General features: G+C 48.9%; 1 protein-coding gene across 1 annotated transcript in view; it reads left to right on the top strand.

Annotated features, from left to right (window-relative positions):
- The window catches only part of TMCC2 (transmembrane and coiled-coil domain family 2), an 82,299-nt gene extending 61,051 nt beyond the window's left edge, over positions 1-21,248 (top strand). The window contains 6 exon segments of the mRNA XM_038379917.2: positions 5,039-5,531; positions 5,534-5,754; positions 5,756-5,967; positions 8,273-8,408; positions 11,516-11,594; positions 11,597-21,248. Coding sequence (XP_038235845.2) covers positions 5,039-5,531; positions 5,534-5,754; positions 5,756-5,967; positions 8,273-8,408; positions 11,516-11,594; positions 11,597-11,826 — 1,371 coding nt within the window. The 3' untranslated portion in view covers positions 11,827-21,248.
- The last annotated feature ends 424 nt before the right edge of the window (positions 21,249-21,672 follow it).

Raw genomic sequence — 21,672 nt, 5'->3', positions numbered from 1 at the left:
GTTGCATATGGATTGAGTTTTGTTCCCGTGTCTTTCTTCCCCCTGCCCCAATGTACAGTAAGGCATCTGAAACAGACGATAATTGCCTGGATGAGTCGCGGGCATCATTTACAAACCCCAGACTGTATTCCCTTGCTGCTCTTGCTTAGCCAGATTCTCCACGCTGCTCAGCCATGAGGATTGAACTACCATGAGACGGAAGAGGTTGGTGGAGCCAGACAAAAAATGGAAGGTACCATGTAAATGCTGATCTGGGTGGATCAAATGAGAAACTGCTAGCAGCAAAAGGCTGAGGGGGTTGGGTGTGATCCTGAGATGTGCCAAGTACCAGGCATTCTGAGCTCCTCTAAGGGCCATGCCCAGAAGAAGGTTTTTTATTCTGTTTGTCAGAGGAAGAATGGGTATACGGTTAAGGCACCAGACTGGAGACCTGGTTTCAATTCCTGGCTCTGCTACAGACTCTCTATGTGACCTTGTTCTAGTCACTTAATTTTGGTCTGTGAAACGGGGTAACAATCCTTCCTTTGTTAGCTTTTGGGGGCAGGGCTGCTTCTTGCTTCGTATCTGTACAGCACCTTGCACAATGTGGCCCTGACCTTGGTTGAGGGTGTCTCAGTGTGAGCATAATACACAGCTAGTCAGCTTACAGGGCATCGGGAAGTCTCGTGAAAAAGGACAGCAAAGGATGGGTGTATAACTGGTTGGAAAATCTATAAGGTGGGTGTATAACTGGTTAGAAAATCATTCCCAGAGAGTAGTTATCAGGGGATCACAGTCATGCTGGAAGAGCATAATGAGTGGGATCCTGCAGGGATCGGTTCTGGGTCTGGTTCTGTTCAAGATCTTCATCAATGATTTAGAGCAGTGTTTCCCAAACTAGGGCTGCCGCTTGTTCAGGGAAAGCCCCTGGCGGAACGGGCCTGTTTGTTTATCTGCCGCATCTGCAGGTTCGGCTGATCGCTGCTCCCTCTGGGCGCGGTTTGCTGCTCCAGGCCGATGGTGGCTGCGGGAGGCGGCGCAGGCCAAGGGACGTACTGGCCGCTGCTTCCCGCAGCCCCCATTGGCCGGGCACAGCGAACCGCGCCCAGTGGGAGCCGCGATCGGCCGAACCTGCGGACGCGGCTGGTAAACAAACTGGCCCGGCCCGCCAGGGACTTTCCCTGAACAAGTGGCAGCCCTAGTTTGGGAAACACTGATTTAGATAATGGCACAGAGAGTACGCTTATAAAGTTTGTGGACCATACCAAGCTGGGAGGGGTTGCACGTGCTTTGGAGGACAGGATTAAAATTCAAAATGATCTGGACAAACTGGAGAAATGGTCTGAAGTAAATAGGATGAAATTCAATAAGGACAAATGCAAAGTACTCCACTTAGGAAGGAACAATCAGTTGCACACACAGAAAATGGGCAATGACTGCCTAGGCGGGAGTACTGCAGAAAGGGAAATGGGGGTCATAGTGGATCACAAGTTAAATATGAGTCAACAGAGTTACACTGCTGCAAAAAAAAAAAAAAAAAAAAAAGCATACATCATTCTGGGATGTATTAGCAGGAGTATTGTAAGCAAGACACAAGAAGTAATTCGTCCGCTCTACTCTGTGCTGATTAAGTCTCAACTGGAGTATTTTGTCCAGTTCTGGGTGTCACATTTCACGAAAGATGTGGACAAATTGGAGAAAGTCCAGGGAAGAACAACAAAAATTATTAAAGGTCTAGAAAACACGAACTGTGAGGGAAGATTGAAAAAATTGGGTTTGTTTAGTCTGGAGAAGACTGAGAGGGGACATGATAACAGTTTTCAAGTACATAAAAAGGAGGAGGGAGAAAAATTGTTCTTCTTAACCTCTGAGGATAGGACAAGAAGCAATAGGCTTAACTGCAGCAAGGGCGGTTTAGGTTGGTCATTAGAAAAAACTTCCTAACTGTCAGGGTGGTTAAGCACTGGAATAAATTGCCTCAGGAGATGGTGAAATCTTCATCATTGGGGGTTTTTAAGAGCAGTTTGGACAAACACCCATCAGGGATGGTCTAGATAATAGTTAATCCTGCCTTGAGTGCAGGGTACCGGACTAGATGACCTCTCGAGGTCCCTTCCAGTTCTATGATTCTATCCTGGCCCCCTGGAAGTAGGTGGCAAAACTCCCACTGACTTCACTGGGGCTAGGATTGCACCCAGAAATTAAAAAAAAAAAAATAGTAAAACTACCTCCAGAGTATATTGCAGCAAGTGGCTTTCAATCCTGTGGCAAACAGTTTGTAATTCAAAGGCATTCTTGCTCCTGGTCTATTACCGTATATAACAATTATGGCATGATGTTATTACTGGCCAAGCACCAGCGCTTTGCAAAACATACCAGCAGGGGACAAAGGCTTTCTCTGCATCTTCAAAGGTCTTTGGAGATATTAACAATATCTTTAGAAATCAGGGTCTTTTTAACACCCCAAAAAAGGAAATTAGCTGTTCCCCCCTCCCTCCACACATTTGTAATCTCTCTCTTGGCCATGGATGGGGGCAAGGGCTGAAGAAGGAACATGTCTGATCTTAGAGAAAATGCTTTATTTCTATGTATTGTCAAAGATCATCTCAATTCTCAGCATAGGGCCTGTCTGTACTGGTGCAAAGCCCCAGTGTAGATGTGCTGCACCAGGGTTAAACAGGAAAATTTACACTAGTGCAAGCCCCAAATTTGACAGAATGCATTTGCGCTGGGGGTTTGCACCAGTGTAGCTACTACACTGCTACAACTCTCCCCAGCATGGACGGGCCCTTAATGTTCTCCGTCCTTTGGTCTCCAGAAGTGCCCTTCGAGTTCCCTAGAAGTATCCACATGCTACACATCCCACCACAAGCTCCAGCTACCTTTACGTAGTAGCGCGGGCTGCCAGGAGCCATGCATGGACCCAACAGAAGGACTGGCTGGTCACTGCGTGGATGGACCACTGCAGCCTGGGGAGAAAGCATCCAACAGAACAGTGCACATCGCCTCCGTGGCACGATCTTTTGGGCCCTCTGCACGCTGAACTTCCATTGAAGTCGATGGGTGTTCCATGCAAGATCAGACTCCCTATTATTTTTATAGCACTGTAGGTGCTCATGAGACATCACAGACATCTAGGAAGACAAGATCACTGTGTCCAGAAGCTTATTTGTCTAAAGGCCTGATTCTGCTTCCACTGACGTCATTAATAGGGGGTTCCATATGGTTAATATAATAGCAACCCATGGAGGAGAGGAGAATCAACAGTAAACAACAGAGGAAAATCCCTTCCTAGTAACGAAATCTGTGCTTGTCTCATCCACACCTAGGACACGTCACTTATTAAACCTTTACGTGTAGTCTCTGGAGAACGCACCACTCCTCCTGTGCAAGATGCTCCCTGGGGATAATGTATTCCAAAGTAACGATCTATCAAAATTATACTGTACTAAAGGGTCATTCGGTGAAAATGTGTTGGAAATTAGAAATCAGGCCATGTCTGCCAACAATATTTAACTGTTCGCCAACTCTTCATTAGAAGTCACAAGCCATTTATGCATCCCCTAGATTTGCATAACAATTTGCATAGAAAACTCAGCCACTGGAAAATGTGCGGTTTTCAAATGGGAAGGCAGTGTGCTTTAGGCATTTCAAACTGGGGACAGGGAGACAGGCCTGGTTTCTATTCCTGGCTCTACCCACGACATTTTTGTGTGGCCTGTGGCTAGTCACTTCCCCTCTCTGTGCCTCAAGCTTGTCTGTCTGTAAAATGACAGGTTTCAGAGCAGCAACCGTGTTTAGTCTGTATTCACAAAAAGAAAAGGAGTACTTGTGGCACCTTAGAGACTAACAAATTTATTTGAGCATAAGCTTTTGTGAGCTACAGCTCACTTCATCGGATGTAAAATGTAAGTTAAAGCACTCCTTTCCCCTCCCCGCGGGACGGGACGTGAGGGATTGAAAATGTTTGTAAAGGGATCTGGAATCCTCTCACAGAAGACAAGGTGTCACTGGGATGTGGAAGGGGGTTAATGTGTCTTCAGCCTTCTGATATCGCAGTATTAGAAGGAACAGTCTCTTCTCCATTTGTAAATCCAGGTCACGCCTGGCTTTCTCTTTCCTGTTTGTGAAAATCCGGGGCATTTGTCTGTGCTCTAGAAACCAAAGCCTGAAAAAAAGAGGCCAAAATACAGGTTGGTTCCTGAATCTCTGCATGTGCTCCTGTTTTGGTGGCAGATTTGACCATCGGTTTCAGCTTCCTAGTCTTCCTCACTCAAGCAGTCTGATTCAGCGGGTGTGGCAAAGCAACGTAAGCCAGGGCTCCTGGGTTCAATTCGTACCTCTACAGCTTACTAAGAATATCAGAATTGCCGCACTGGGTCAGACCGTATCCTGTGTTTTGACAGTGGCCAATGCCGGGTGCTACAGGGGGAAAACTGACTCACTGAATAGCTTCAGGCCAAGTCACTGCCACTCTCGAAGCGTCCATTTCCTCCTCTGGAAAGTGGAGAAAATGTTACTTCCTCACCTGTGCACCTTGGGAGGAAGTTGTGCTCAGCCTTGTTAGAACTCACAAAGCAGTAACTCGTCTGTGATGAGAGGAGACAGATCCTGAGTACAAGACGTTAGAACCTGAAATGCTTCCAAACTTATAACTTTTTCAATATTTTCCCCAGACGGTTTGGATTTGCAAATCTAGTAAAACACCGGAGCGTCTAGCATGCTATCCTTGCATTGAACGAGGGTAAAATGTCAGAGGCAAGCTTCCCTGTGCAGGTGACCTTAGGCTATTCTTTGAGTAAGCTTCTGCTCTATCTGCCGTAAGGGTACCCAGTGCAACAGTTTTGTTGCTGCATCTTCTCACTGGCTTCTACAAATGGTGCCAGTAATGGTGTTACTGACGGGAAACATCTACTAGGAACCAACCTGCTTCCGTCTGTCTCTCTTCTTTCTCTGTCCCCTGTTTGTTCATTGCTATTGAACCTGAGTCTCCCCCGTTCCCTATGTGTATTGTCTTTAGACCCCTCTATTCATACTTCTTCTTTCTCTTTGCTCCCAGCTGGACAAAGGGGACATAAGCACGCTTAGCCTGCCTTCCAATGCCAGCCATGGCGACTCCGACGTTGGCAACATCTGCTTGGATGTCCCAGATGGCACCCCAGACCCGCACAGGACGAAAGTGGCCATCGACCACCTGCACCAGAAAATCCTCAAGATCACCGAGCAGATCAAGATCGAGCAGGAGGCTCGGGATGACAACGTAGCTGAGTACCTGAAGCTCGCCAACAACGCCGACAAGCAGCAGGCCTCCCGCATCAAGCAAGTCTTTGAGAAGAAGAACCAGAAGTCGGCCCAGACCATCGCTCAGCTCCATAAGAAACTCGAGCACTACCACAAGAAGCTAAAGGAGATTGAACAGAATGGGCTCTCCCGACAGCCCAAGGATGTCTTTCGGGACATGCACCAGGGCCTCAAGGATGTGGGGGCCAATGTCCGGTCCAGCATCAGCGGCTTCGGAGGTGGAGTAGTGGAAGGCGTCAAGGGAAGCCTGTCGGGTTTGTCCAGGTGACCCACACGGCTGTGGTCTCCAAGCCCCGGGAGTTCGCCAGCCTGATCCGGAACAAGTTTGCAGCGCCGACAACCCACCTGAAGGACACCCTGGATGATGGGCACCCCGAGGAGGCCTCGAGGACTCTGAGCGGCAGTGCCACCCTGGTGTCCAGCCCCAAGTATGGCAGCGACGACGAGTGCTCCAGTGCCACCTCGGGATCGGCGGGGGGGCAACTCAGGGGCAGGGCCCGGCGGCTTGGGGAGCCCCAAGTCCAATACCCTGGACAGTCACCACAATAACTTTGACACCATCCTGGAGGAGCTCCGGGAGATTAAGGACAGTCAGTCCCACCTGGAGGACTCAATGGAGGATCTCAAGGCGCAGCTGCAGAGGGACTATACCTACATGACGCAGTGCTTGCAAGAGGAGCGGTACAGGTAGGGCCAGCCCCAGTGCAGCTGTGTGAGCGCATGCATGGGTGCCATCTCCCTGTCTCTGCAAGGCTGTTCCTACGTGGGTCACACTATTGGGCCTACATCTCCATTGGCCCTTTATAGCATTGCTATTTTATATGTAGTTCTTTGCAATTTGTTGTGTAGAGCTGTTCGATTAAAGCAATGCCTTCAACGCCCACTGCCACATTGCTCATGAGCAGCTCTACAATAACAAACCAATGTGCGCAGCTCCAGTGCACCCTCTGAGCAACTCTACAGTAACAAAGCCGTGTGTGCAGCCTGGCCCCCAGAAGCAACCCTACAATAACAAGCCGCTGTGCATGCTCGAACAATAATAACAAATAAATGTGTGTGCACAGTGGACGAGGATATTGGTAAGGAAGTAGATTCACGTTTCAAGCTTCCCAGTTTGGAAAGTAATTGATTTACCGCAATGATGCCACACACCTTGACAGTGTTTTTGAAGAAACAAAAATTGGGTTTACTGAGCACACTTGGCTTTTTAGGGGGTTGTAAATTCCAATATATTTTACTAGTGGGGGGGCACTATAGTTTAAACTCACAAACCCAACTACAAAGAATTGTGGAATAAGCTAGATCCTGGGATGGTCTATTGGCCATTTTGTGGGTCACAGATCAATAAGAAGGCTGAGAACCACTGGCTTAGGCAATGAGATATAAAGCCGAGCCATTCAAAAGGGCAAATCTAGGGGTGAAAGGTTCTGTGCAGTACCTGAGCGTTCTGTTTTCCATGGGAAGAGGAAGCCTTGGATTCTGTTCCCATTAGGGAAAGAAACCAGGATTTGTTACACTGAGCCCAGCAAGCTCCGTGTGGCCTCCACATTGACGAGCCAGGCTCTCTCGTTTGTTTAGCTGTAGGACTTCCCAGCAGCCCATAGCCCTGAAGGAATCCCGTGATGCTTCCCCTCTGCCAATCACCCTGAGAAAAAAGGCTCTTTGCTATTTATAAGAGGCCAGAGGAAATGTTTGACAGGCAATGCCAGCCCCCTCAACTCTTGGGAATGGGAAACAAGGACCAGCTTCCAAAGGGGGCACTGGCTTGGGCTTCCTTTGTTTAGATCATTTTGGCTGAGGACAAAAGTTGAAACCCTGTTTAAAAATACTTCTCCACCTGCAAGCCGGCTTGTCATTAGGGTTCCTTTTTCCCCCAGCCCTCCTATTTGAAGTGTCTTCCAAACCCTTCTCGGTAGCTGGAAATGTCCTGAAATATTCTTGCCAGTGTCAGACGAGATGGAAATAAAACCCGTGTTCCCAAATCCAGACAGTCCTAAGTGACCAAAGAAACTCCCCCCCTTCCTTCCTCCCCCGTCCCACCTCCAACAAAGGAGACTGGGGGTAAGGGTCACAGAGCCTTTCTCATTGACTAATGTGTGCTGGTTTGAATGCGGCTTAGGGCTCAGGTTCAGGAGGAAAGCCATTGCCATCTGGTGGCCTACATGAAGCGAGGTGGGGGTGCAGCTCAAGTGGCAGCCACCCCTGTCATGTACACTTGGATGGCGGTCTTGACACAAAGTCCAAGGATGAACAGGTGACAAAGGCAGCTGAGCTGTCCTCTCACCCTTAGAGATCAGGGCTAAGGCACTGGGCTCTGTTTGTACTGCTGTGGATAGATGGGGTAAAAGGTTTCGCTTCCCCCACCCCATTAGACACAAGGTCCCCTTCCAACACATTTCATCTCAAAGAGGGAGGCACAGGAGATGCTTAGGAGCTGTGCAACCAGAAGATTCTGAAGCTCCGCTGACCTGTGGTTTCAGGGCCATTTGAGTTCCTTCCACGGCTAAGGAGTACTGGAGAATCCAAGGTGGCCGCTTCTGAGAGCGAGACCAGCTCCTCGGGGAGTGCAGCACAAACCAGGCATCCTAGAGACAAAACAGAAGAGAGATGAAATAAACTCCACATTATCAGTCACTGTGTGCGCACAGCCTCCTGTCTGCTTCTAATCTGCATCCTTCAAAGTGTCCATTTGTTGACTCCAGGCAGCACTGGAACCTGTCCTATTTGATTTTGGTGCCATGGTGTCATTGCTGTGTGGAGTGCCTCAATTGCTTGACATCCAAAGTCCTTTCCATGTCATCCAAGTCACCTCGGTATGCTAGATATCTGGGGCGCCAGTGAGGGTTGGGCTAGGGGGGAACTGGAGTTAATGGAATCTCAGTTTGATGGAAACAGACTGTTCTCCTTGCATGATCGGAGAAAGATGAATCAAATATAATAACCCGGCTGCCAGCATTCACACCTTCCCCATGCACCTTCTCCACCCCCGCAGATACGAACGCCTGGAAGAGCAGCTGAATGACCTGACGGAGCTCCACCAGAATGAAATGACCAACCTGAAGCAGGAGCTAGCCAGCATGGAGGAGAAGGTGGCCTATCAGTCCTATGAGAGAGCCAGGGACATCCAGGTATGGGAACTCAGAGAGGCCACGCCACCATCCTTACGCAGCTGAACTGGCATCTTTTTGCAGATGAGATAGGAAAGGGGCGGGGGGGCGGCGCAGATTTCTGCAATGGGAGAAGGGACACTACGTGCCTCGGGGGGGGAAGTGTGGGGCTAGTACCTGAAAGATCGAGGGGAAGGAATTCCCTTTTAAGGAATGAGCTACCACCCTCCAAAGCAGTCATTTGCTGGGATATGCTCTTCAGAGGCGGAGAGCCCAGAAGAGACAGCAATGGGACAATTTAGCCATGACCCTCTGAGACTCTTAGTCCGGTAGAGAGCTGCATGGCTCTGGGGACTAGTGATGGACTACTGATGGCTGTTCCGTGGCCCGCATGGAATGTGTGCCTGGAATGTCTCTAGTTCCTAGTGAACTAAATTCACTTTAAACAAGAGGAAAACACAGGGTGTTTCTGGGAACAGTGCAAAGGTCTGAGTCACTCACTTAGCAGCAGGGCAGAGCAGCAGCCTGAGGTGAGCAGAGGGGCTCATTGCAGGGAACATGGAGTAACAGAAATGTAGGGCTGCAAGGGACCTCCAGAGGTCATCTAGTCCAGCCCCCTGTGCTGAGGCAGGTCCAAGTAAACCTAAACCATCCCTGACAGGTGTTTGTCCAACCTGTTCTTTAAAACCACCAATGTTGGGGATTCCACAACCTCCCTTGGAAGTTTGTTCCAGAGCTTAACTATCCTGAGAGTTAGGAAGATTTTCCTAATATCTAACCTAAATCTCCCTTGCTACAGTATAAGCCCATTACCTCTTGTCCCACCTTCAGTGGCCGTAGAGAACAATTGATCACCATCCCCTTTATAACAACCCTTAGCATATTTGAAGACTGAAGAGGTCCCGGCTCAGTTTTCTTTTCTGAAGACTAAGTGTGCTCAAGTTTTTTAACCTTTCATCGTAGGTCAGGTTTTCTAAACCTTTGATTATTTGTGTTGCTCTCCTCTGGATTCTCTCCAGTTTGTCCACATCAAGTGTAGCACCCAGAACTGGACACAGCACTCCAGCTGAGGCCTCATTATTGACAAGTAGAATGGGACAATTACCTCTCAAGTCTTACATACAACATTCCTGTTAAAACCTATGGTAGCAGATGCCGGCTCCCTGCTTTGGTCTGGTTTCCAGAGGTGCTCAGCTGCCACTGGTGCTCTGGAGCACCTCTGAAAACAGGCCTGCTGGGATCTTATGGGCAGCACCAGCTAGACCATTGAAATCTATGAATCTGTCAGTCAGTCTCTCTACCTGTCGGGGTTTTTGTATTGCACCCAGTACTGTAGGGACTGATCAGAAGTGCTCCGTTAGGATTGTCACATCGCACCCCCTTTGCATTGTCACCTTTCGGGTGTCAATAATATACGGGCCATTTATCAGAGGCCCCCAGTGAGTCTGCAGGGGACTGTTCTGCCCTCATGTGGAAATTGGGGGAACTTCCCAGTGGAATTGACTATATTTGATGCTCAGGTTTTATTCGCCCTTTGGAAAAAATAGCACATGTATGGTGAAAGGGAAGCAAATACATTTCAAGTGAATTAAGAACAAACCAAGCAAAATGCAAATCTGCAAAGCAATGGAAAAGCTCTGTGCTTTCCTTACATGCATTGCACCTTCTTCACAAGGCACATGTGGGCAGATATAGCTGTATCTCTGCTTTTCCTACTGCACTGTACATACTATATACTTCCCTTGCTCTGATACCTTTGTCTAATGCTCAGAATAGCGGGTTCACATGGATGCAGGTGGGGAAGGTTTTGAGGAAAGTTTTGTGCCACGTGCACAAGAGTCCCGTCAACCAGGGATCCCAAAATGGAGTCTTTGCAACTCGCTTCTTTCTGACTGTCGTACGCCTTCATTGTAAGACTCTTTGGGGTGATGCTTTCAATGGTACAAGATTATCAGGGCAGAACCCTAATAATAACCCTACTTTGCACAGTAATAGCTTAGCAGATCTCAAAGCACATTGCAAATGTTAATTGAGCCTGACGACCTACCTTAAGTAGGTGAATAACACTCCCTTATTCCGGGTGGGTATACTGAGGCACCCAGCATTGTTTAAGCATCTTGTCCCAAGGCGTCACAGCCAGGAACAGAAACAAGGAGTGCTGTGCTCTCACCTGCACTTCCTCACTGAGTTGGGTACCGAACCCAGGCATCCTGACTCCCCAGTCCCTGGCTCTAACCCACCAACCTCCCCTCCCTCACAGAGACAGGCACGGAACCCAGGAGTCCTGGCTCCCCAGTCCCTGGCTCTACCCCACCAACCTCTCTCCCTCACAGAGACAGGCACGGAACCCAGGAGTCCTGGCTCCCCAGTCCCCAGCTCTAACCCACCAGCCTCCCTCCCTCACAGAGACAGGCACGGAACCCAGGAGTCCTGGCTCCCCAGTCCCTGGCTCTACCCCACCAACCTCCTCTCCCTCACAGAGACAGGCACGGAACCCAGGAGTCCTGGCTCCCCAGTCCCCAGCTCTAACCCACCAGCCTCCCCTCCCTCACAGAGACAGGCACGGAACCCAGGAGTCCTGGCTCCCCAGTCCCTGGCTCTACCCCACCAACCTCCTCTCCCTCACAGAGACAGGCACGGAACCCAGGAGTCCTGGCTCCCCAGTCCCCAGCTCTAACCCACCAGCCTCCCCTCCCTCACAGAGACAGGCACGGAACCCAGGAGTCCTGGCTCCCCAGTCCCAGGCTCTACCCCACCAACCTCCTCTCCCTCACAGAGACAGGCACGGAACCCAGGAGTCCTGGCTCCCCAGTCCCCAGCTCTAACCCACTAGCCTCCCCTCCCTCACAGAGACAGGCACGGAACCCAGGAGTCCTGGCTCCCCAGTCCCTGGCTCTACCCCACCAACCTCCCCTCCCTCACAGAGACAGGCACGGAACCCAGGAGTCCTGGCTCCCCAGTCCCCAGCTCTAACTCACCAGCTTCCCCTCCCTCACAGAGACAGGCACGGAACCCAGGAGTCCTGGTTCTAACCACCAGACAGCACTCTCTGCCACACAGAGTAGCCGCTACACTGTGGTGTCCTACCCTGCAGCCAAACTAACCCTGGTTCATGTCTACTTCTGCAGGAAGCGGTGGAGTCGTGCCTCACCCGCGTCACCAAGCTGGAGCTCCAGCAGCAGCAGCAGCAGGTGGTGCAGCTGGAAGGGGGGAGAACGCCAATGCCCGAGCCCTGCTAGGCAAATTCATCAACGTCATCCTGGCCCTCATGGCGGTGCTGCTCGTCTTCGTCTCCACCATCGCCAACTTCATCACGCCCCTCATGAAGACCCGCATGCGCATCCTCAGCACCACCCTGCTGCTCCTCTTCCTCTTCCTCCTCTGGAAGCACTGGGACTCCATCGCTTACTTCCTGGCGCATGTGTTGCTCCCCAGCTGATTCCCTGGGGGCAGCATTCCATTTTCCTACTGAGAAAACAGGAAAGGGATTGGCGGGTGGGGGAGAAACTGGAGCCTTCCATAAAATGTCTTCATTCATTCGGTTCAGCCTGGTTTCCCACCCCCTGCACCCATCCGTATTCACATCCTGCATCCTCATTGTGGCCAGGAGCATGGGCTGTTGCACCAGAATTGTTCACTCCTCCGCGAAAGCCCTGGGAGTTGAGGATGGGGAGAGCGATGGAGAGTTTGGAAGAACCTGTAACCTTACATGTTCTTGGTTTGTTTGGTTGTTTGTGTTTTTAATGACCTTAATCATATAGTCTCTGGGCACGAGGCTTCTTACATGCCAGCCGCCACAGGGACTGTAATTTAAAAGCTTTGTATCCAGAGCAGAGTTTGCCTTTGAACCCAGCCACCAGGAAACTTTCTCTAGCAAGAGAAGAGGTTTTTTCTTAAAGACAAGGCTGGCGAAAAGCTCATACCTGGGATGCAATAAAGAAATCAATAGCAAAAGGAAGAATGGAGCTCCAAGTGAATACTCTAATGGTTTCTGCTCTCGGGAGAGCATGCATATTGATGAAGCAGAATGCACACATCACACCAGCTTCTCCAGACCAGACACATGTTCATTCCCATTGTACCAAACAGCTGACAAGCTAAACACAGAATTGGGGTTGCTATGTATTATTAGGATGGCTTCCTCTGCACGCTGATCATTGGTGTATGGCCAGCGGATACCAGTTCTGGTTCTGATCAGAAAACACATACACTTCTGGCATCAGGGTGAAACAAATTGGGTTGGCGTTAGTTTTGTTCCTCCTTTGGCTTTCGTTTGATCTCTTCAGGGACCGTGGACCTTCCAACATTGCACCTATGAAATTTACGATCTACGAAAGTTGTGCGCATGTTTTAATTTATTTCGAGGTTCTGTTTCCATTTGTGAATCAAGCGTGGGGGGTAAAATGCAAGCTGCTATCACAGCCTCCATGTCGCTAAGAAGACAGAGCATGTTGTCTCAAAAGTTTCTTGAATGGTTTCATATTCATGTGCGTGTGTGTATGTATACATACATACATACACACACACAATCACCTCCTTTCCTGTTGCAATTGGGTGTAGCTTCATTTACAGTCACAGAGATTTGGCCTTTTGTATCTTTGAGGCTCATTCCTGCTTTCCTGATACAGCCAGAACTTCTACAGATGCTCGTGGTGTACTAAAGAAGTCAGTGGATGTGGTGGTGTGGCACAGATGCAGGATTGAGTGCTTAGAAGGAGGGATTGTCCTAATTCAGTGAACAGCCAGTCACCTTTGTCCATTAAAGGAAAATGGCCTGCATTGTGTCTCCCCTTGTTTCTTGGGCTTTGACACCTAGAGGTGGTATGGGCTCCTCCATGCTGTCTTTTGGTTTCTCAGCTGAACACCGGGGATATGCTGTGACGTTGGGGTGTAAAGATCTAGCCAGGAAATTCATTCCTGGTCTAACTTCATTGACCAATGAATCCTAGCTAGGATTGCTCCTACAGGCAGAAGTGCAAGGATCCCATTTGTATGATGCAAAGGTCAGTTATTCAAGGGTTGTTGCAAACGATATGCAAGAAGCAAGGCTGATAAAGGGACATGCTTGCATTTCCCATTCAGATCTTTGTCTGGGTATGATCCTTGCACCTTTGCCAGAATGGATACGTGATAAGAATAAATGACTAGAGGGTGGATAGAGTGGGAGGAGGAAGCATTGGCATGATTCCCCCCATGTTATGCAGACACATCTGTGCAGAGTAGGTGTGAACGTTCCTGTTCTGATGGAGCATGGGAAGGCGGCACAGGGTGCCAGCGTGGTGGAAAATCAGACCCCAGGAGTTCTTTAACTGATCGCTTGCTTCCCTCCTCATGGCAATGCTTCCTGCAAGACATTTGCAAATGCCCGTTCAAAAACTCCGACATCCTTTTGCCTTTTTCCATGCCGGTTATGAAGGATGAACACATGTTGGGTGTCCACTTATCAAATATGGGCACCTATGCTTGGCTCCTGCATTTCTGCCACTCGTACCAGCACCTGGAACTGGGTCCAGGAACCTTGAGCGTCCATTTGAGTTGGGCACTCCTGGTTAAAAACTCAGCCTAGAACATTTGGGCAGTGGGAGGGGGCACACCTGAAATAACACCCCACCATGTTTGGCTTTGGCATCAGGTGGTGGGGACTGCTCTTCAGAACGATCAGCCGTATTCTGCAGAGACCTCTGTTGGAAAAGCTCACATGAAATGTACGAGCAATGCTCTGAGCCTTCTTGGAGACTGGGGGGATGTGAGCCCCAACCTCTCTTTTATAGACCTATTTATTTTGTATTTTTGTAAGGATTTAACTAGAGTTAACATTCCTGCTTTTATCAGTTATCCAAGGAAACGCAGATTCTGTTGGAAACGAGTTAATTTATGTATCGACACTAGATTTGATATTCTCAGACCCGAGGGGCAGAAATCTTAATACACTGATAATTCCAAATGGCTACAACTTATGGCCCTGCTTCAGGACAGCACGTAAGCAGATGCTCAACTTTAAACACTTGCTAAAGTCTCTTTGAAGTCTGTAGGATTTAAACATACCTTTAAGTGCTGTCCTGAGAAGGGCAGTCCTAAGCACATGTTTTAATGCTTTCATTCACTGGGGCCTAATAATCAAGGTCTGGTTCTCCTTTCACCTGCGGTAGCTCCATAGACTTCAGCGGAGCATCCAGTCTGGAGTAGGCAGGGGATCTGATTAATTAGACAAAAGGTTAAGCGCCTTTTAGGGGGCCTGATTGTTTTTTCACTCTATGTAAATAAGATGTTGCAAAGGTATTTTTGTTTTATTTCAGTAACACCTAGAGGCCCCAAATCAAGGTCGAGGCGCCGTCGTGCTGGGTGCTAAACTGGCATGTAGTAAGAAAGTCCCTGCCCCCAAAGAGCTTACAGTTTAATAGGAGACACACCAAGTAATAGAAACCAGGTTTCCTGCATCCTAGGTCAATGTCCTACCCTCTGGACATGCCACCCCTCAAGCAGCTCTTTACATGCGCAAAACCAGTTTGTGATCATGGTCTGCAAGGTGATAAGTTGGGGACCATCCCTTCTTCAGAGATGACCTCTAACTCCTGGTTCGGGTCTCAGGCGCTGCAGCACCAGTTATTGCTGCCAAGGTCACATGTGCTCCACCAGGAGCAGGAAAGGAAGAGGGGCCCTTTAACCCCGCCCTTAATTTTCCTCCCCTTCTCCATAAGCCATTCCCTCATTTCCCTGATGCCTCAGGACCCATGTGTTGACCTGATCCCCTCCTCCTGCAGCTAGAACTCTGACAGAGCACAAGTGCATTTCCCTGCAATCAGCCACTCTCCTGCTGTCCAATGGATGGGAATCTGTGGAATCTTTCTGCCTGTCTATCGTTCTAAAAGCATTGTCCATCCCTAATCTGATCACTGTCAGCATCATTGTACAGGCTACAGGGACAGTGTTACTACCTGCACCAGTGGTGACAGATCACTGTGGTCTCTGACTGCTTCCACACAGCTACGCCCTTGTCTCCTGCATATGAGCTGCACCAGAGCTTTAAAGCGGGGAAAGGCAAACACAACTCCAAGGCAGACTCCCAACATACCCCTCCAAACCCACTTCTCCTCACAGCCAGGCCACCTGAGTCAAAGTATAGCTCTGCTGTTCCTGCACACACCATAGCAGAAACAGAAGAGGATCTTGCTTCTCGTGCATTTAAGGCTGGTTGTTTCACTGGAGGAATTGAGTTTCAAAGACTCGGTGACACCGTTCAGGTGGCTGGCAAGAGGTTGCCTCACACACACCATCGGCAGCACTTTAGAGGCTGAACTAAATCTGGGATGGGACATGTTGATAAATAAAGGGAGGAAGTTTTGAATGCAAATGTAGTGGAGATTAGACTTGGAAGCGTAGGGCCTGATTCGCCTTGCCCTGCCCTGCCCTGTGTCTCATCTTTACATCATGCCAAGTGAGGGTGAAGAGTCACTCAAGTGCAAATTATGACAAGATGCAGGGTAGCATCTTGAATGGCTGGGCTAAATCTCCTCTTACATCACACTTATCCACTGACTGCTCCTAATTTACAACAGTATAAAATCAGAATCAGGCCCCATGCTCTCCCTTATGGAGATATGGGTAATTGCTGACCACTGGCTCTTCCCATCTAAGCATCAGAGACACATCATAGAAGGCAAAGATGTGCAGTAGACAGAGTGGAAGGGTTGCTAACCTGGTGGTAGTGATCAGGCTGCACTGTAGAGCTTCCCAAGTTTCATTTGGCAGACAGGTTTCCCTCCAGCTCTAAGCACTTTTTAAAGGACAAGCCACAGCTGTTTGAGCAACTAGATCTCAGGTCTGCACAGGGTTCAAGATCGTGGGAGGCCAAACAAACAAAAAGCCTTTAAAGAAAGCCTCCAACCCCGTCACCAGAGGTCCTAGTCCACACTTAAAAGTTAGGTCAACCAAGCTACACAATGTGAAATTTTTCACAGCGCTGAGCACCTGTTAGGTCATCCTAACCCCCAGTGTAGACACAGTCTACACTTCAGCAACAGCAGCACCTGAAACACAGACTACCCTTAATGTCATAGGAGGGAGGCAGGCTTTCTCCCTTTTCCTGAGGCACCAGATCAGGGAGGAATCACTTAACCACAATCTTAAGACCCTTACTTCAGGCAACCAGACCCTTACAGGCAGAAATAGCAAAATTTCTAGGACCCATGACAGGCTAGTGACCTGGGGACCTGCAGCAGACACATAGCTACTGATCCTCTCTTTCTTAGCAGCCCAACTGCTGCCTTTTCCTGTTTATGTAGCCAAGCCACAAGGGTAGGGCAGGGTGCTCCTTGATTGTGCCCAGCCTGTCTTGGCTGTAAACTCCAGACTGTCACTTAAAGGGGTAGTACTACTCCCTATCACTGTCTGTTTTATAATATATCATTATTTGTATTATGGTAACAACCAACCGAGATCAGGACCCCATGGTGCTAGGTGCTGTACATACCCATAATGAGGGACAGTGCTGGCCTCAGAGAGCTTATGATCTAAACAGACAAAGGATGGGAGGTGAAACAGAGGCACAGAGCGTGGCCGCTGACATGCCCATGGTCACACATCAGGGCAGTGTCAGACTCTCAGTCCTCTGGATTTTCAGGGCATATTTGCCTTGATTTTGTTCTGCAAGAGCTGCAGTTATTTGCCAAGGTGGGGAGATGGTTGATTTTACAAAAAATTGCAGAGAACTTTTGAAATGTTAAAAATGATTTTAATAGATATTATGGGGCAGTTTTATGTCCTTGTTCTTCAATGTCTGTGGCCCCGACCCTGGCACACAGGTAACTGTACTCAGTTGTTCCTACTGACCTTAATGGGACAACTTACATGAATATAATTAGGCATACGCCTAAGTATTTGCAGGATCTGGGCCTGAGACTCCACAAATATTCTGTCTCGGGGACACTGGCAGGGAGTTTCAGCCCCCAAATTTAGATTTTGTTTCAAGTTTTACAGAAATGTTTCCTGGATTTTCTTGTGATTTCTACCAGAACAGATTTTTTGAGCAGGACTTAAAAGTTTCCTGCAGTTTTTGCAACCCAACGTCACAGCCAGGAATTGAAACTGACTAAAAAAAACCCCAACTGTTTAAACTGACCACTGTGGTTCCATTGTGCAAGAGGAGTCGAATGCAAAAAGTGAACAACTGTGTAAATGGCAAAAAGCCATTTAGCGTGTAAAAAAATGGTTTCAGAAGTGATTCTCCTGGGGGGGATCGTTAATGACGTGGATGAGGAATTTGCTCTTTTGTTGTTGTTTTTTTATCATTTATATTTGTCATCTGACAATGTTCTTTGGAGAACAAAGGGTGAAATTCCCCCCAGCACAAGGTTGAGGCATTATTCAGAGCCTCAAAATAGGGTTTAAATCATGGCATTAGGTGGTTTGTGGGCTTTATGAACAGGGGTGAATTTCACCCTAAGAGCCTGATCCTGCCAAACAACTGCTAGGTAGCATTGTGCTTAGTGTTATTACCATGATGGTCTCATCAAGCCATTGTAAGCTCATGGTAATAATCACAATGGTCCTGCTCCAAAGCCCATTGAAGTCACTGGAAGGCCTCCTGCCTATGGAACAGACCCTGTGCCAGCTAGTTATCATTTGCAGCATCAGACCTGAAAACATTAAACCAAAAAATATCATGAATCATGTTTAGTGCTAGGGACTTCAACAGTGCAATGAATGAACCACAGGGTTTACCAATACCGAGGTGCACAAACCCATCCCTGCTCAGCTTGATCATCCGTGTGACTGCAGCACAAATACCACAGAGCAACAAGGACAGAAGGGTCCCGAGCCTACAACCCATGCAGGTACATGAGTAGGTTTACTTCCATGAGGAGTCCCACTGAAAGCTGTGATTTTCAGAGACGTTAGCACCCCTCCCCCCAACATTGAATTTCCATCAGCAGTAGGCACTTTTCATTATTATTATTTATCATTTATTTTCATTGCAGTTCACCTAATGGGCTCTGCTCATAGGCAGGACTCCAGTGTGCTAGGCGCAGTCCAAATATATAAGAAAAGACAGGCCCTACCCCAAGAGCTTGGGGCCAGATTTTCAGGTGTCTAAAGACGCGGCTAGGCATCTAGTGTGGTTTGCAAAAGTGTCTGTTTGAGATAACTGCCTAACGCCCATTGATTTCTAAGCTACTGAGGCTTTTTTGTAAGTTCCAATAGGCGCCTACCTGCACCTTTGAAAATCTGGCCTGTCGTCTGAGACAAGAACTTCACTCTTTTAGGTCCTTTTGAAAATCCCAGGTGAAGTCAATGGGAACTACTCAGAGGCTTAAACAGGTGCAGGCATCATCAGGACCCGAGCCTTGCTGCTTATCCCTGAAAGAAGCATGACTCCCCTCGGCACCATGACCCATTCTGATGCCGTGTGTGGCTGTATTTGTTGTTGTTGCTTGACTCTTGTACCTCTCTCTGCCCTATACTGTCTCTTTCCCATCAGCAGTTCCATGCATGGGAAGCTCCGATTTCATCTTGCTACTATTTATTTTTGTTTTTGTTAACTTTTTCCAATAAACGTGTAAAAACCAACCAACCAACCAATGAAATGAAACAAAAAGATTTTGTGAAACTGGAAAGTACTTTAAAAAAATATATCCTGTGATGAGAGCGTTTTCTAAAAGATAAAGCAAAAAAAGAAAGGAAGGAAGGAAAAGCGTCAGAAAATGTTTCAAAGGACGGATGGAGGTGTGCGGGAAGAGACACGCTGAAGGTGTCATTTGCCATTCTCTATGGACCCTGGGGCTTCTGATTTAGCAAAGCTACTTCTCGCACCCTGGGGCACTGCCATTTTGTATCTTTGGAGGATGAACTTGAGTAAAGGTTTTGCTATGGTTCTTCAGGGATTTTTCCCTTCCTTGTTACCAGAAAACTTTGAAAACTTGCTGAAAGGCCAACCAGGTGCCATCCTGGTTAACTGCATTTAAGAGCTTTTTATGTTGCACTGAGGCTAAACCACACAGGTTGTTGGCTGGATCGCAGGGGCGCGTGTTCATAATCAGCCAGGGCCTCTGCCCACGTTCCCCTTTGCACACGTGCAGAGCAGAGATCCAATAGGCTGGGTCTGTTTTGATGCTCAGCTGCTATGGGATCCTGTGCTGTTTCTTAATCACTGGAAAGCAATAAGGTAGCCAAAGCCCACGTTGGATTTCAGCTGCCTGCACTGACCTAGAAAGGTACTGAAGCAATCTGAAATAGCAGCTGAGCAAACAAGGCCAGGGATTTGGGACCTGATGTTTCAAACCAAGCTGATGGCATTGCTGGCTTGGAGGGTGAACTGGCCCCTGTTCCGTGCTGCCCTCTTCCCTTCCAGCCTATGGCCAGAGTGGAAGAGTAGACAGTGAGTTGCCTCCATATCTGTTACCAGAAGGAGTGACTGGCAAGCTTCCCCCCCACTCCCAGCTTGCTCCTGTGGCCGAAGAAGGAAATCAGGTGATGAGGAGCTCCCCACTTCCTTCCCATTGCTGGAGAAGCAAATCAGGCTGGCTCTCAAGTTACAAATCTTGGGGGCGGGGGCAGTCACTTGCTGTGCCTGGGGCAGGTGCTGTAGCATCCCTGAGAGTGCTGGTGGGAGTTGCGCATGGGCAGGACCTCTCCCTACCAGGCTGCTTGTATGTGAAATCAGCTCAAGGATGGCAGTGGAGAGTTGGCAAGTGGGCTCCAGATGCAATTCCTTCCCTCCCCACTGGAGAACTTTCATGCCCAGCCAGCCAAAGGGATGGTGAGGTGGCTCCAGCTCAGCGGAGAGGCTGTCAATTTTCTATGTTTGACTGAGAGCAGACGAATAGCTAGACACCAACTGGAAAGGGTCTGCCCCCCAGGCTTGAGCTGCCCTTCCACTGTAGGGCCCGAGTGGGCAGCCAGCACCTCTGCATGTGTTACCCAGCACACCCCCAGCACGTCCCTCTTGGCGTGTGTCTATGGAGCTGTGTACCCTGGAGGCTTTTCATCCCCTCGAGGGTGCAGGATGACTTCCTACCCTGGGCCAGTCTCCCGGAGCTCATGTTTGCTGCTTGATTCGCAGCTAGGGACTATAGCCTGGCTAATGAACACGTGTACAGAGGCTGGGGGCATGACAGAGGATGTATACCAAGGGCATGGCGCCTGCCCCCAAGAGCTCATGCTGCAATGCAGACCAAACCCAGGGCAATGGGAAGAGGTTGGAGGTGAGGAGAGCAGTGTGGAGGGGGGCAAAGAAGATGAGAGCGGGGCCTTAAAGGAGTGGAAGTGGGCAGCAGCTGCCTACAGGGTACGCAGGAATAGAGGTGTGAAGCTGAGAGGGGCAAATACCTCTCCACAGCACAGCCCCAACAAGGTGGCCCAATGAACACAGTAACTCCTGTCCTCCAGCCCTAGGCAGAGCTTCCAGAGCATTGGCCTCAGGCTAGCTCCTCAGCTGGTGCAAATCCACGCCACTGAAGTTACACTGTGCTGGTTTATGGCAGCTGAGGATCTGGTCCTTTATACGACATTCTTGGGAGGTGGAGTTGGGTGCATCTTAGAGCATTTGCGTTTCCGTTGTGTGTGATTTCGGTGCGGCTGACACACGATCGGAAGCTTTTTCGTCTTATCTTCAGGCTGTTGCTGGAGCGCGGAATGGAATTCCTCCCCCCACCTCATGCCTTCCCCTGTTTGGTTTCCCCGTTCTGGTCTGTGGAACTGTGCACCTGCTGGGCTGCGCAGCACGCCTTGCCCAGTCGGCCGAAAAGAATCGTTGACAAGGAGCAAGCGGTGAGGGGCTCTGTGTCTGTACCAGTGTCAGATTTTATGCCATTAAATAGCTGTAAAAAAATTGAATAAACTTTCAAAGTCTGAAATCTCTAAAAAGAGCTCCTTTTGCCCTATGGTTTTCATTTTCTGTTGAAAAATTGGACCCAAGCACTTTTGGTGAGGTTGAAATTCACCCCATGCAGAGAGGCTAGGCACCAACTGAGCTCCATTTAAAACCGGTTTGGAGCACTTACATTCATTATTTTATTTATTTGTATTGAGCTAGCACTTAGGTGTGGACCAAGCCCCCCATTGTGTGCCTGAGACAACAGATGGGTACACACAGACAGGGGCATGCAAGGAAACGTGAGCCACTAATGAACAGTGTAAGTGGGAACTCAAATGCTGCTCATATCTTGGGCTGGCTTCTGCGCTGGGTTGATTTTCACCCAGAAGGAAGGCTTAGAACACGGAGGCCGATGTAAGGCTGGCAGGGCTGCCAAGCTAAATGCTGACTGCTGTGGGAGTCTGGCCTAGCTGC

This window comes from Dermochelys coriacea, chromosome 21 (assembly GCF_009764565.3).
Source record: "Dermochelys coriacea isolate rDerCor1 chromosome 21, rDerCor1.pri.v4, whole genome shotgun sequence".
Taxonomy (NCBI): Eukaryota; Metazoa; Chordata; order Testudines; family Dermochelyidae; genus Dermochelys; species Dermochelys coriacea.
This window is presented reverse-complemented; position numbering and strand designations above follow the sequence as displayed.